Source organism: Acanthopagrus latus, chromosome 21 (genome assembly GCF_904848185.1).
Source record: "Acanthopagrus latus isolate v.2019 chromosome 21, fAcaLat1.1, whole genome shotgun sequence".
In the NCBI taxonomy this organism is placed as follows: Eukaryota; Metazoa; Chordata; class Actinopteri; order Spariformes; family Sparidae; genus Acanthopagrus; species Acanthopagrus latus.
Window position 1 is genome coordinate 6784844 of NC_051059.1, and position 16179 is coordinate 6801022.

General features: G+C 40.0%; 2 protein-coding genes across 2 annotated transcripts; one reads left to right on the top strand and one right to left on the bottom strand.

Annotated features, from left to right (window-relative positions):
• The first annotated feature begins 16 nt into the window (after positions 1–16).
• On the top strand, positions 17–3504 carry si:ch73-71c20.5 (DUF4748 domain-containing protein). The gene is made up of 3 exons (XM_037084696.1): positions 17–164; positions 413–698; positions 2958–3504. Exons 1-3 carry the CDS (start codon positions 44–46, stop codon positions 3124–3126), a joined length of 576 nt encoding a protein of 191 aa, XP_036940591.1. The 5' UTR covers positions 17–43; the 3' UTR covers positions 3127–3504.
• Positions 3505–3548: 44 nt separating this feature from the next.
• Positions 3549–16173, bottom strand: LOC119011513 (protein lifeguard 3-like). The gene is made up of 12 exons (XM_037084694.1): positions 14523–16173; positions 9186–9503; positions 8517–8584; positions 8171–8235; positions 8039–8092; positions 7896–7946; positions 7770–7809; positions 6623–6660; positions 6446–6533; positions 6236–6331; positions 6105–6158; positions 3549–5977 (listed from the first exon to the last, which is right to left on the bottom strand). The coding sequence occupies exons 2-12, from the start codon at positions 9496–9498 to the stop codon at positions 5828–5830; spliced, it is 1017 nt and encodes a 338-aa protein (XP_036940589.1). The 5' UTR covers positions 9499–9503; positions 14523–16173; the 3' UTR covers positions 3549–5827.
• Between the last annotated feature and the right edge of the window lie 6 nt (positions 16174–16179).

Consider the following 16179-nt stretch of genomic DNA (forward strand, 5'->3'; position numbering starts at 1 on the left):
CCTGAAAGTCCCTATTAATAATTCCGCCAGAATCGCTACACCGATGTTGACCAGTAGGTGGCAGCAGACGGATGCGATTGTAGTAGCACTGCGCACGCGCGAATGGCATTATTCAATAAACATGGCGGCACCCTACGTGACGGCAGTCAGGACAGCACTGAAAGGTAAACACAGGTGTATTAATTTTACACCCACTCTTAAAAAGTCACAGTTAAACAAAATGAACATAGAAGTGACCTTCGGCTTGGCCTCCTATCGCGTAATGAACGTCAGACTGTTATTTTGTCGGAACTTTGAATTACACAGATGACTTTCTCCCGGTGTGACCAGACTCAGGCACCAAATTAACCTCCTCGCTAAGGTGACAAAATGAATTTTTCAGTGGAAGAATAAACGTGTTTGTTTCGTTTAGGTGTGCACCTTGTTCCCGGACGGTGGCTCCTCACGCGGAGGAGCCAGACCCCGGCAGTGTGTCAGTGTTTGCGGCTACATGTCTCCCCCGCTGCCTCCCTGTGCAGCAGGACGGACACACACAGGAGCACCCAGCCTCAGAGCAGCACCCAGCCACAGAGCACAGCCGGCACCCACACTGGGCAGAGGAGAGCTCCGGAGGAAGAAGAGGAGGAGGAACCTGAAGGTCCTGAATACATCCCCAGGAAAAAGGCGAAGAACCCCATGATGAAGATTGGCTATGCCTGGTGAGTCTCCACTCTTCAGTCATGCACAGCTGTGTCCAACAACCAGGAAGGATTTGTACATTTAGTAAATAGAGCAAAAACACCTCTAAAGCACACCTGTGTGAATGTACCTGGACTACTATGTCGCGTTTTAAGGTAGCAGAAGAAGTAGCAGCTGTAAAAGTAATAGTAGCTGATACACAGGGTACTAGTACATCTGCAGAATGAGTTGTGTTATGCACAGATATAAGTTCCCATCCAACATAGACTTCAGATACACAGTTGTAGTTGAAAAGACATCACCCAGATCTCAACATCCATGTGACTGTCACAAGAAGGGATCTCCTTGTAAAGCACAACTCATCAGAAATATAAAAATATACTGTACGAAGTAATGTAAGTCATTGCACAATGAGGAATTAAATATGAGAATGAATTTATGTCCCAAATAATTCATTTAACAGGAAACTGTTATGTATCAAATAAACTATATCAGATATTAGAGAAAAATGCAACTTGTAAATTGTAATTTTGTCGGTCTGATGTGTACATGAGACATCTATTGCATGTCTGTCCGTCCTGGGAGAGGGATCCCTCCTCTGTGGCTCCCCTGAGGTTTTCTCACATCTTGTTTTCCTCCCCCTGTTCAAAGTGTTTCTTCCTCACTCGACTCAAAGGTTCCAAGGATGAAGGATGTTGTTCACTGTACAAGCCCACTGAGGCAACGTGACTGTGATTTTGGCCTATATCAATATAACTGATTTGGAGACCAGCAAGCCGCTGCCTGAATGTAACCGTGAACAAAGAGATCACTGACTGTGATTAGTCAGATTCTGCTTTCATCTACACTACTGTCATTTGTCAGGAGGCAGATTGTTTCTAAGGTAGCATTGCACCAAACATCAGCAAACCATTTTTTTTTATTAGATTAGAAATAAAGAGCATTTCACGGCACTGTGAGCACTGCTCCTGGGGTACTTCTTGAAAAAGCATAATTTTCTGAGTAAAGATAAAAAATATATATACAATTAAGAGATACGTTTAGGTAAAACCCATTGGTCTGCTGCTGGCTTATTTCCTCAGTCTCAGTGTCTGATATGCTAAATTATTAATTTAGCGAAATACATATATTGAGTGCTCTTGTCTGCAGTGACAGCTGTTGTGCAGAAATTGACAGCTAACATGTTCACAGACTGCAGAGAAACAGTTCAAGTGCTTATATTCATGGGCCAGAAGTCATATAGACACAGTGTTGCCGGACACAGCAGATTATTTACTCAACTGCAAACGTATTGTATACAATCTTTCCTGCATGAAGATAATACTATCTACATTATAATTTCTACAATCATTTTAAAGTAATAATAATAATAATAATAACAAACTTTAATGAGGAAGTCGTCTATTATCTCACTCTCACAGGAATCTGTCATGTAATTTGGAAAGTTAAGATTCCACCGCATATTACCATACATACGTACCTACCATTGTTCACCAAACACAGGAGTCATGTGATATTAGTCCCATGCAAACTGACATCTCTGTGGTTTGGGGTCATATTTGTTTTTTGTTGTCAAACAACTGAACAATTATCAAAATTTGATCATGGCTTGTTATGTTTAACAGCAGTCAGCAGCTGTGCAGTAAGATCAGCGATGACAGAGTTTAGCCACAAAGCATCAATTATTTAATCAAAATAAGCTGCCAATGTGTATTTATGCCTTAACACATGGAAAAAGTGCGCAAATCAGTTCTAAACTATATTAAGAATGTGGCTGCTGTTGAACAGATGCTCCGCTTCTGAAACATTTGTTACACAGAGCTTTGACATCACATCCAGGAGATACTGTCAGTAAATAGTTTGACAGTGAACAGACTTCACTGCAAAAAACACTGAGGTAGGACAGTCATTTCTAGATCTCAAGAGGTCCTCTGGTAGTACTAGTCTCATGTGAAAAAAGGGCATTAGTTTGTGTACCTAATAATAGACTGTGTGAGTGTACAGGATGTGTTCAGCTTATATTTCCCAAGTTGTGCCACTCCTTCACAGCAAATTGTGTTTCTAGACAGGGAAGACTGGATGATCTCATCACAAGATGAAACATGAGCACAGTAGATTACAATTAGCTCTCTAACCATGACTCAAACACTTTTACCCTCGCCCTTTTCGCTCTTTTTACACTACAGTATGTTGATGTTTTTCCTATGCTCATAGTCAATAATGGATACTGTGTATGTTGCCCACTGAGTAAAACAGTTTTTTTGATCTCCCCCCTTCAGGATGATAGGCCTCCCCACAGGTATCATCGGCTTCCTCCTGGCCAAGAGGCAAGTAGACAAGAACCGACTGAAGCAGTTGAAGATTCGACAGAGAATGAAAAGGTCAAACGAGGGGGAGTATGAAGGCAGTCGCTACCGCCATCCTGCAGAAGAAGCTAAACTGGACTGATAGTGCTTTGAGATATCATATCCTGAATGTCACTACTGAGGCAGTGTCTCATGCACTTCAAACCCAATGACTGATTACAGAAGGGGTGTCAACTTCACAAGCTTGAGTTTTAAAACATCCAAAACCTCTTTGAGGCATTGAGAACTCGGTTATGATTCTTCTAAAGGCTAATACGGATGGATATCGTAGAGGGAATGTGCTTCAGTCTTAAATCAAGACACAGGTTTTGTTCTTTCTCATGAACACAGATGAATCTTACTGTTAATGTCGACTGCTTCACTGAATCTGGAGGATGATCACATTTATTAGCAATGATACTGATGTTATAAATATGAGAAAGGAAATAAATATAAATGTATTTATAAATTTGTGAATATATAAACAAGATTCCTCACTGGTATAACTGCACACGAACCACATGAAAACTCACAAATACAAATTTTATTTGATATGAAAAGACAAACAGACTCTCCTCATCATTGATATGTATATTTACAAAGCCCGCACTGACTAGCTGTACTACACAAAATGTTGGTCATAGTCGAGGGGTGTATGTAACTTTGGTCAGGTCTGATGTACTTGTGTGTGGAGGACCAGCTGAGTGGTGTGGACCATCTCAGGAAAGCTCCACATTAGCTGGAGCTCACTGACGTTCAGGAATATTTCAATAATTTAACAATGCGGTATTGATTGTGTTGCTGTATGGCCACACCCACCCAGCTGGCACAGACCCACATCTGACTGGAACACAAGAAGATATAAACAGGCACATACAGTATGTAACAATATAATAAAAGCTTATGGAGTACTGCAACATGTACTTTAAGTAAAAAAATCTAATCTCAGGAACATTGTTGTGAAGGCACTGTAGTGATGTATGTATAAACAGTTTATAGCAACACGTGTTAAAGATGATCAGCATAGGCCTTGTGATATGAACCCACAACAGCAGATCTGAGGCTGTAGGCAGGTGGGCTGAACTGGATTTAAGGGGTGGGAAAACCAATCACCAAAGTTTCAATACTGCTGATGTAAGTGTAGTTTTGAGCATCCCTGCTTGTGTCATTAGGACCAATACCAAATTATAACATCATACACCATGTAATATGTTTTTGTAACATGGCCTATAAACACTCTTCATCAAATTAGCTCTGTTTTTTTAACTAGTTCTGTTTCCATTTCTTAAAGAACAAACAAAAACAACCTGGTGCTATCTTATGTACAGGACCTTTGTGATCCTGGATGTGCAATCACTTGAAGGTGTTGCACAATGTGATGACCTGCACCGTGGCAAAGAATTACGTGCTATTTCATGGTTCCAACAACTCAACTGGTACCATGTTGGTGGAAAAGGGACATCAGTGCAGTGGAGTCAACTTAAAATGTACATATGTATGCAATGGCCACTTGTTGAAACAATTAGGGGCCAGCATGTTGCTATCATAACCGCTAACTGCTGCCAACTGTGCCTTCCATTAGCGAGTTAGCTCAATTAGCTGTGCAGCTAGTAAAAAAATACTTTCTTGCTGACAGATGAGATGATCGAGACCACTATCTGTACAGCAAATGTGAGCCTACAGCCAGCAGGCAGCTGGTTAGCTTAGCATGGCATTAAGACTTGAAACAATGGGAAGCTGTAAGCCTGACTGTCAAAGGTAACAAAATCCACCTAGCAGCACCTCTTCAACTCACATAGTAACATTAGTACCTTGTTAATCAATTTGTAAAAAAAAAAAAACCTTATAAGAAATGACAGCTTCACTATAGATTTATGAAAATTACTGCTAGAAGCCAAGAAGAACACATAATATCCACATAAGCATGACCTGGTGATTTTTACACTTTCTTATGGAATATATGAAAAAGACAATACATGTGAAGTCAGAGATTTTAGAGGTGCTGAGAGGCAGATTTTTACCTTCTGTCAGCGCAAGGTGAGATGTTTTCCTGTTTTCAATCTTTATGCTACGCCAAACTAAACAGCTGCTGGCTGTAGTCTAGACAGATGTGACTTGTTCACCTCAATTGCCCACAGAAAGGAATGAAGCATAACTATTCCATGTACTTAACAGTGAGTATAAATATGACATGTCTAATGTTTAGAAATTATTGAGTGGTAACTGAAATACATTAAAAGTCTCCTATTGATTCGTGATTCATTCACTTCATAAATCCTGACACATATACTGCCCACCCCTGCTGTACTTCAATGCCAACTGGAGAGGTGGGTCTTTCCATCAACAAATTAAGAGTTTGACCTATACAACAAACATAGATGCCCATTTCCTTAACATTCAAATGGACCCAGTTTATGTTAAATACATCTACATGCAGAGAAAGAAGCTCAGGCACTGTCTGCCTTAACTTGAGTCCAGCAAGAGTGAATAAATTTTGCAGCCGACATTCCAGTGTCTATAGATATTTGCAGTATTTACAGTATTATTGTTTTACCACTGGTAATATGCCCAATGCAGACAGACAAATATTGATTTCAGAAAAAGTGCATTTTATGTGCATAGGATTAACCTATACTGTGACAAAATCTCAAATTTAAAAATTCAGCCCTTCCTTGGAGTGCATCATGATTTCATATTGGTATTCTGATTCTGAAAACAAAGCTGTTATGTGTTAAATGTTTTAAAAAGCATGGTATGGTTTTGCACCCTGATGACCCAAGCTGGTCGTGTGCCCTTGTGTGCACCTATTTGGTCGCAGCGCCGATAATCTGCAGTAGGAAAATGAAGATCTGGACGATGTCAACGTAGATGGAGAGCGCAGCGAACACGTACTCCTCAGGACCAATGGAGTGCTTCCTGTTCCCTATCAGCAGCTGCGTGTGGTACGCTAAGAACTACAAGACATACAAGAAACATTCAGAGTTACGCTGTGAGAAGATCAGTTAGAGGGTGACACATGAAGTTATACTACAAGGACTACTGTAAAGAATTACAACGTAAAGCCACCAGCAGAATACTCACCAGGGTGAAGGCTATGGCTCCCATAGCTGCATAAAGCATGTGAAGCCACGGAATCTGCAACAACAAACAGTCATTACCAAACGAAAACTTGAAAAGGTGTGTTTGCAGGAAACGGTGCTTCCTCAACTCACATATTTGAAGGACAGCACAATGCATGTGATGATTCCGGTCACAAACATTACAATCCCGAGGACACAGAAGAGGCCCTGGCACTTGGTGAAGTCCACCTTGAAACGGAAACCACAAACAGCCTTGTTTATACACACGTGACCGTTCAAACACACAGTGGCTATTTGAAGCTGATAAGCTCTTGCTCTCTCGCACACAGACACACATGCTACCTTTGTCTGGAAGCAGAAGACGGTGACAGCGATGCAGACGACGGCAGTGATACCCAGAGCCAGAAACACTGCTTTTGTGTCATAATAACTGAAAGCAAAGAGCAACACAGTTCATTCAGAAGGAAACAGACTGGATGATTACTCACTATTGACGAACTATATACACGTTTATCTCACCTGGAAATGGATCCAGTCATGTACGACATAGCCAGGGTCTGTAAAAAAGAAAAATAGATTATTTTATTTTTCCATTGAAAAATGCAGTTACATCACATGTGAAGAGAAAAATAAGTGAAAAGCCAATATTTAGAGTCCCCATAAATAAATAATTACACATGATATATTACTGCATTATACACACATATTCTCCACTTGTACAATGTAGTGTTATGTATATCTGCTTTCTGAGCTGCATGTCCTTTTTCATCCTTAACATGGTAAACTACTTCACTATCCACAGCTCGCTTTATATTTATTGTTAATAGTTTGCTGTTGTTTCTTAAATACATATACATACATACATATACATATATATCAAAAATTAAAGTGACTGACATATACAGTCTTGTCAAAGTGAGCAGTAAAGCTCTGACCTTAATAATGATATATAATAATAAAAAGTCAGAGAGAAGGGTGAACGGTTCGACTGCATGTATAAAGGCAAAGCTTTGTTGGAAGCCAGCCAGGCTAGCCGACAAGTTAAAAGCATCCATTTTTATCTTAATGATCAAAAGTGTTAAAAACACTGACTACAAAAACATAACACTAACAATATCTACAAAGTGAACCATGAAAAGTGAAGAATTCAACTAAGTTAGGGATGAAAATGCACTTAGAGAACTATAGATGTTTACTGTAGAGCTGGCACTGAAAGCAGCGGACGTGCAGTTCGTACACTGGACGTGCTCTGATGGCATGTGGATTTAAATATTTAATAAAGAGGAAAAACAGTTGCAGTAGAGCGGGACTGCAGCATTCAGGACAAAAAGGAACATCTAGAAATCACTCTGACAAAGCTGAACAATGGTGGTCTTGATCATCTCATCAACCTGTGCTGTTGGACGACACAGGTCCATTCAGTCATACATGGAGCCATTCTGCACACAGAGCTGATAAGACGCAGACACAACATCCCAAAGAAATTATGCAAACACAGTCCCGAGACAAGTCTCACTCACTGCTTAGCTCTAATGTCTAGTAAGTAAAACCTAGAGAAAGCGTCAGTATTTCAGTCTAAGAATAGACTTGATTCAAGTCCAGCAAACTGCCAGTGTGATTTATCTACTTCCTGACTCATAAGGCAACCACTAGTCATCTGACTTACAAAGATGGACAGCAGAATGAGGTTCCATGGGAACTTCCTCCTACAAAGAGAAAATAAGATTAAAAGCAGTTTTATAACATTTTTTTTAACAAATAATCTTTGTAAAACTTACAAACTAACACTCACCGGGGGCCCTTACAGCAGACCAGCACGAGGTGGGTCACGATATACACGGCACTAAAAACAATAATATTACATGACATTTATTTCTAATTCTGTAAAAGTGCATAACTTAAAATGAAGTGGTGTCACCTCAGAGTGAGACTTACTAAGACGCCCAGTAAATCGCTCTGTTTCTCTGCACGAAATATCTGACAGGTTGGCTGTGGGAAACAGAAACACAGTTAACAGCGTGACACACATAGACACAAGCACAGAAAACACACACTCTGTATACTCACACAAACGTGAAAACGGCCACAATGGCTGTGGTGACGAGGAGCTGAGCGGCCAAGATCAAATACACCTTAAAAAACACACAGACAAAAGAGTTTCTCAATCCATCCTACGCCAGCGCCAACTCCAGTGTCTTACATCTCTTCTTTCTCAAATGTTTGACACAAACAAAACATTTTAACATTTGATTATGTATGAAATGTCACATAACTTCATTATAAATTAATAAATATATCTGGCTGGGTTTTAATTTTCAAGAAAAAAACATCAGCTTTGCTGTGTGACTTAAGTGTGATGACATGACACACCAGCTGGCGCTCAAGCGTGGTTTGTGTGGCGAGTGTGTTTCACCTTTCTGATGAAGGCGTGACGAATGCTCAAGCTGTCCCAACCGCTGCCGTGCGCCGCAAACTCGTCGCCTGTGTCATCAGTTACAAGAGAGATATGAGCATTGACCACAGAGAGCTACAGGAGTCACTGACAAGGCCTTATGCTGTTGGTACTGTTGGTTTGATATATTGGAAAATACACATGAATAGACTGATACCACTCTCAGGAAGTTGCAGACAAACTGACAATCTGACAAATGGTAAAAGAATCCGCCTGCCAGCTCACTTATTAACATGCGGCATCTAGTTTGTTTAATCGATACAAAAACTGAGTTGTAATAACAAATATGTGGCTTTATAGTGGGTTATATGTATATTAAACTAAAGAGACAAAAGATGTTAGTAGGCAGTATCATTTTTTTTTTGCCTTCAGACAGAGCCAGGCTACCTGTTTCTAGGATTTATGCTAATCTAATCTAACCATCTGCCTGTAGCTTCATATTCACTGGACAAATGTGGGCAGTATCAATCTTCTCATCTACCTCCAGGCCAGGAAGTGAATAAGCATCATTTTACAAAATGTTTTACTTTCTCTAAACAAATTAAGCTTTAACACTGTGTACATGTTTTAGATACTTTGATGCAACATTCATTTAAAAAAGCTAATCCCATGAGAAGACACACGTCTTACCAGAGCTCAAGACATCTGATGGTATGGTAGGTGGGATGACAGGGGGCATGGGAGGGGGACTGGGGTAGCCAGCTCCTGGATGCCCACCAGGGTGAGGCTGTCCTGAGTACGGGCCAGGAGGATAGCCCCCTGGCTGGCCTGGGTACAGCGGGGTGTTTGGACCCATTGGGTAGGGAGCAGAGGGCTGGCCTGGTTGGGGACCACCATATGCAGGGAAGCCGTACGCAGGGGGCGGTGGGTAATTACCACCCTGAGGAGCGTACATCGGGCCCCGGGAGTCATCGTACCCTGGAGGGTAGTCTGACCTGGACATTGCACCTGGGTGGAGGGAAGTTCACATGAATTTCACTTTTCTGTGTTTAACATAGACGGTGAACAATACAGAACAACAAGAGCAAAACAAATCATTGTCACAGATGTGTCAGCATCTGGTATATGTGGGCCTTTACTGTTGCTCTAATCAATAATCAAAATGGATTCAATGACTGTGAAAAAAATAGTAGTGGTGAACCCATATCTGATCACATATACTGTTTATGTCGGTTGGCCAGACACTCGACTGCGTATGAATGCTAACATTGCCTTATAAGGGCTCAATGAGTAAATGTGACAACTGCTAGCTAAAGTTGGCTATATCAACAGTCTGAGGTGATAATATATCAATGTTGTGTTTACAGCTGGTTGTGCTGTCCCAAATCAATTGAACCAGGTTCAAGTAACAACAAAATGCAGTTCATTAAAGCAAGAGACATGTTTATGGTAATCCCAGATAATTTCAGTGTTGCCTAAGAAGTCTTGCTTTACATGCAGTATCTCTTGAATAACCACATTTAAGGGATCCCGATCCAACGGTTTTGTTTATGTTATGTGCTTATGTAAAAATGATATCAGCTGAGTCTCATATACAGCATATATGGTACTGGTCTCAAATATCCAGTATCATTTGGGCTTTGATCAAATGCCAATTGATAGAGCAGGGATAGGAGATATGAATAAAACGTGGCATAGTCATTTTATAAAGGCAATATATATTTTTAATTCATTGACATCATTTCTGTGTTCACTGTGACACTGTGATAAGAGTTTTTTTTTTTAATTTTTTATTGTACATTCGTTAAAAAGAAAAGCCAAATTACATGATATAACATAATTATATGATTCTATTTACAAAAGCATTAGAAGAGGAAACTAACTAACTACACTGCTAACTACAAACCAAATTCATCAGGTCATAACAAAGTGATGTGTTATAAAACTTGTACGTAGAAGTTGAACGTACGTAGAGCTCCCACCTGTAGGAGCACTACATACGAGAGGGACAGAGACACTATTCACCCTGTTACAAGACACTATAGCATCAACATGATTTTCAAGCTGTTATATTAAGGTAAATAAGTTAATAATGTTTTAAAAAGGATACAGTAGCACACATGCATAGATGTGCAACTCTGGCTTCAGTCAGTTAAAAAAGCCCAGACTGGCTGTAGGCCTGTGTACTGAGCTTCTGTTAGTGTGTCTGAGTTTGTACAAGCGTGTATTTATCCAGAGATTAGATTAGATTTGGCTGAGCAATAATTGTACTTGAGTTAAAGGACACATCTTGGGTTCTATATGAAAGTGAACATATGGTTCTGCTTAGTGATGTGGCTCCCAAAATACTGCCGCAGGCTCAGGAACCACCACATGCATCTCCAGGGGAAATCCCTAATAATAAACCTCATACCCACTTCCCCTCACACATGAGGACAATGTTGTCACATGTGGCTGAACTAATTCATGTTCCAGAACTTAAATTAAAAGATTTGTGCTACTTTTACACAGTGCTTTAAGTGCTTTGCCAACAAAATTCACCCACTTTTACTATGTGAATGATTTAGATTTTAAAAGCTCTTTCACTTAACATTTTGCAGATGATTACACTCCTCATGATATTACAATACAAACTAGGCCACCACACTTGAAAACGCTGACCTGTGTTTCTAAGTGAGTCCCTTTATGTTCAGTTATTTAGAAAATACTAAATGTCCTCTAAGTTCCATTTTTACTGTGGCTTTTCAGGGGAATACGCACAGTAAAGGAATTTAAGAGCTGGCTCCACCTCGTGCTGCCATTACCTCACATCCCCAGCACCAAGCAACAGGATGGAAAACACTAAATGGAAAAAAGTGCTTCAATGTATCTGCACTAGTCAAACAACCGGAGAGCGAGCCACAGGGCTGATCACTGACTCGGTCATTCAGACACAGTCAGCAGGGCGCAAGGAGTGTCTGAATAAGAGGGTGTAACTCCAGGAAACATTTAGAATATGTCACAGCGACCGGTTGGCTCAAACTGGAGGCCTGAGACGATATCCACTGTCTGATTGTTATGTGTCAGCGTCACCAGCACTGCCAACGCCAAGCTGTGAGTCAGTGCTGTAGAGTATGCACCCTTTGACAACACTAACAAGTTTGCTTTTACGTCCACGCAGCCTTACATAAACTGCAGTGACTCACATGTGTCTTTATACGTGACAAGCAGTAAAACCCCTTTGCCCAAAAATGCAACACACTGTAGGTCACGTGGAGTCTGTCGTGTGGGCGGACAAGATAAAGCAAACGACGACAACAACAACAAGAACTGGTTTGGCAATTTTTAAAAAAAATTTTAAACTTCACTTTACTTTAAGTTTTGAATTGACTTGGTAATGTCTGAAGGTGCTGTGGACTACATAACCTATAATGTGTGCTTAAATAAATATAACTGAGGGTTTACTGTTACTAATACAGTCTTCCTGTGTGTGGCCTGTGTCATTATGTGTCATAATGACTTTTCCCACTTCTTCCTCTTAACATACTGTATATACTTCTGCATTGTCTTTTCAAGGGTCAAGTGTTCTTAAAAATAACCGAAACCTACCTTGTTTTGTCACTGTTATCGTTATTGTTATTATTATCATTATTACTGTTATTATTATTATTGTTATTATTATTATCATCATCATCATCATCATCATCATCATCATTATTATTATTATTATTATTATTATTATTATTATTATTACAGACTGTATTTTGTGAGGATTTTTCTGTCATTCTGCCATCCACAGTACAGTTAGGGTGAGCAGTACAAATAATGTAATTTCTGTAGTTTCTCTTGGCTGTAGGTGGCTGACCTGACTTTTTTGGATGATCAGAATTGTGTGTGTTTCATCCCTCTTGTGAGTTAAAGGGGCACTGTGTAGACTTTGGAGAAGAAATTCAAAATCAGAATATTATATTTACCAGAGGTGAAATACAAACAAATTTGCTTTTTCCATCACTGAATCAAGTTGTTCTAGAGGAAAATAACATCCCCAGAACATGGTCTGAAGCTAGAAAGGTGGCAGGGTCCGCCACATATAAACAAAATAAAACAGTATGAACTTGTGTTGTCCTTTGAGGTCAGTTTGTTTATTCTGTCATGTCATTTAGTCTGAAAGACATGGAAGATCTGTTTCTCTTCCGATTCAAATTTCTTCTCCAAAACAACATACTGCACCTTTAATAGCTTAGAGTGAGAGAGATTAGTTTAATAATCAAGTGGTCAATCACCAGAGAATTAATTTCTGTAACTGAATCAGTGATTTTAATCATTTTTCAAGCTAAAATGAAAAAGTTCTCAACTGTGATGCTTTCAAGTTTCTTTTTGACCCTGCATTATGGAAAAATTAATAACTTTGGGTTTTGGACCGCTAAAGGTACAATATGTCATTTTTCTGTGTTTGGTCGGTAACTTAAGTCTCTCCAGCAAAAGAGAAAAGACATTTTCTGGTATCCCTGCCTACTTAACCAATCAGGGCAGAGAACTCCGTGGTGGTCCTGTCTGCTCCGGGAACACAGAGAGCGGGACCTTCCCATTGGCTGCCAAGTCTGGGGATTAACACTGCACGTGTGGCAAAGATCATGTGGCAAAGTAGAGAAGAGGGACAGGATCGCTGACTGCGTGACAGGAAGTTAACTAAAACAACAACGACGACAACACTTACAGCAGCTTTAAACAACACATCTGAAAGAAATGAAATGAAATTCTGAAGATAAAGTTGTTGACTGATTTTCTTTTTTATTTGTCTAAACAAATTAAGTAATCAGTCTGTCTTTGTTTTCAAATAAAATGAAAGCACAAACTGACCTTAAAGAACAACAGATTCATACTGTTTTACTTTTGCTTACATTTGGCCGACCCTGCCACCTTTCTAACCTCAAACAGTGTTTCTGGGGACCTTAATTTCCTCTGAGAACAGCTTGTTGGTTATTTTGTTGGTGTATGCATTTTTAATGGGTCATGACTTGATATGATTTTAGATGTATTGTACATTTCATTGTGTATTTATGTAACTTTGACTTCTCTCTTCTTACCTTCTTTCTTCTATTAAAAGCCTAACCAGGGATGGGAGTTGGAAACTAGCACTGGCTATAATCTCTGTCTGCAGAACATCAATCACATTGACTTGTTTGTAACGAGTGAAAGTGTTACTATGTTAACCTGTATTGCCCCTATCAAATAAACTAAATTATAATTACATTGTTTGCAATGGGAGTATGTCTGAGTTTGTATTTCACCTAGTCTATGTAGTAAATATTAGAATTCAGTTTACACAGTGGCTTAAAGGCCCTGGTGCTGTGCATGCTGATAGTCTCACCTTGATTGACATTTAAAGTGCACGAAGCCCTAATTAGCGTGATTGGTCACACCTGTGCTTCTCCTGTATGACACATCAAGATGTCTGCCCTACACAAAATGATTATTCCCTGTGGAGGAAGTGCACCGTAGCTCGGTCTTGTGTTGCAAGTTGAGAGCAAAGTTAACACCCGGTCATAAAAAGTAAACTACGTTTTGTTTTTGTTTGTTTTTTTCAGTGACGACCGCACAGAACAGTGAGCCTCGTCAGTGTTTGTGCTGCGTCAGAACAAAAGCATTCACCAGTTCAACCACAGCTAAATTAAAGTCTTCGTCGCCGATGCTGACTTGACTGCCCGAGCAGCTTCAAAACACGAGGCGAGACATGCCCGGAGCAGGCGGGCTGCGCCCACTCCACCCCTGCCTGCTCACCCGGGACCGAACCTCCTCCGCGCACAAAACAGCCCTTTCAGGTGCGAGGCGCTGCCCGGCCCGCAGGACAAACACGCCGCTATGAATAGCGCCCGCAAAATACAAGGTGACTTTATGGGAGGCTGCCAGCACATCATGGAAACCGAGTCAGTCAAAACCAGAAGACATGTCTGATACATCTCCGGGCCATTAAACCGCTTTAAAAACACAACACAACACAAAAAAAACAAAAACAAAAAAACACTACAACATCTCAGCAGTACTTACCAAGTGAGAGTTGTCAGCGGGAGTCCGGTCGTGTTAAAACGAGGCAGTCCACCACACCCTCTCTCTGCTCACCCAGCACCCTGAGAGGACTCCAACAGCCTCGGCAAACGGGTTAAAAAGTGGTGCTGTGGAGCAGCTGGTCTGTGTCCGCTGCTCTGGGATCTGTGCTGTGGTGGACAGATGTGGAGCAGCAGTGAAGAACAGTTCCTGGAACGGTGAAGAGCAGAGAGCAAGGGTGGAGCCCCGAGGAATCTGTCCGAGGAACGAACACACACACGCACACACACACAGACTTGCCCTACAGCTTTGGCTGAGTCATTTTCAACAGGCACTTCTCATGTTACCAAATAAAGGCGCGTTGCAACCAGTAGCCAAAGAAGTCAGAGTTGCAATGGCCCGTTTTAGAGTAACTGATACATTAATCATGATATTATTAGATTACAGTGAGGCAGTGTTGTTATAAGTACCCAAAAGTAGGTAGTAGTAAGTTTCAAATAAATAAATAAATGAAAATAAAGATACTGTGTTAAAAGTTATTTTCTGCTAAGTTTCCCGAGCACATTACAAATACAGTGAATGTACATTTAAATTTATAACACCTGGTCGTTTATCAGACCCAATATTTAGCTTTTTTCAGATTTATCGGATTACTGACAAAATAAATTGATTGTGTGAAAATGTGCTGCTTTGCCTCCGATGTGGCACGCACTCTGCAAAGGTAACTAGTAAGAAAAGTTATCAAATAAATAGTTAACTTCAAAATTTGCCTCCAAAATGTAATGCAGAGGAAGTATGAAGTAGCAGAAAATGGGAACACTCAAATGAAGTACAAGTGTGGTAAGTACAGTACATGAATAAATGTACTTATTTACATTCCATCACTGTATTTAGAAATAGATTGATGAGTAAGAGTCGCTCCTGCTTGTACTCACTGTAGGTATGCATATTTGCACTAGTAGTTACACTGCATTAATACTGTATATTATAGTTATAGCTGCATAATACTGTATGCTATTATACTGTTTAGCTGTACTGATACTATATATTAACATAGTGTACATTGCATCTCTACATTTACATCTTCTTTTTCTCATTCTTGTACTTTTTGTATTTTTGTATTTCCAACTTTATACCTTGTATTGTTTCATTCTAAAATGGTTTTCAGACTGGAAGGCAAAGGAAGCAGTTCATTGTTCAGGAAAACTTTTTTGACTGTGCGTATGATAATCAATGCTTTGAATCAACTGAACTTGATAAGGTGGAGCCAATTTCATGTACTGTACAGAGTCAAGTAGCTCAGTCCATGAATTTATTGGTTGATGTATACCCCTGACCACTGAATAAATGTAGCTGAGTAAAAAGTTCAACGCTGGCTTTCAAAATGTAGTTGATTAGCAGGATAAAGTACAGGCCACGCATATCACTACAGCAGAGAAGTTCCTCAAAGGAAAATCTAATTACATTCCAACTCTGATTACAGTTGCGTACTAAGAACAGTAACTCAGGTACTGTACAGTTCCAAAATACTTGTCTCTGCTGAAGAATCCCCATTCAGTGCAAATGATTTTTTTTTTTCTTTCAACTTCACGGTTCGAATGTGGTTTTCTGTTTGTCTGACAAACCTTAAAACAGTTTACATGTCATCTTTAAATATAGA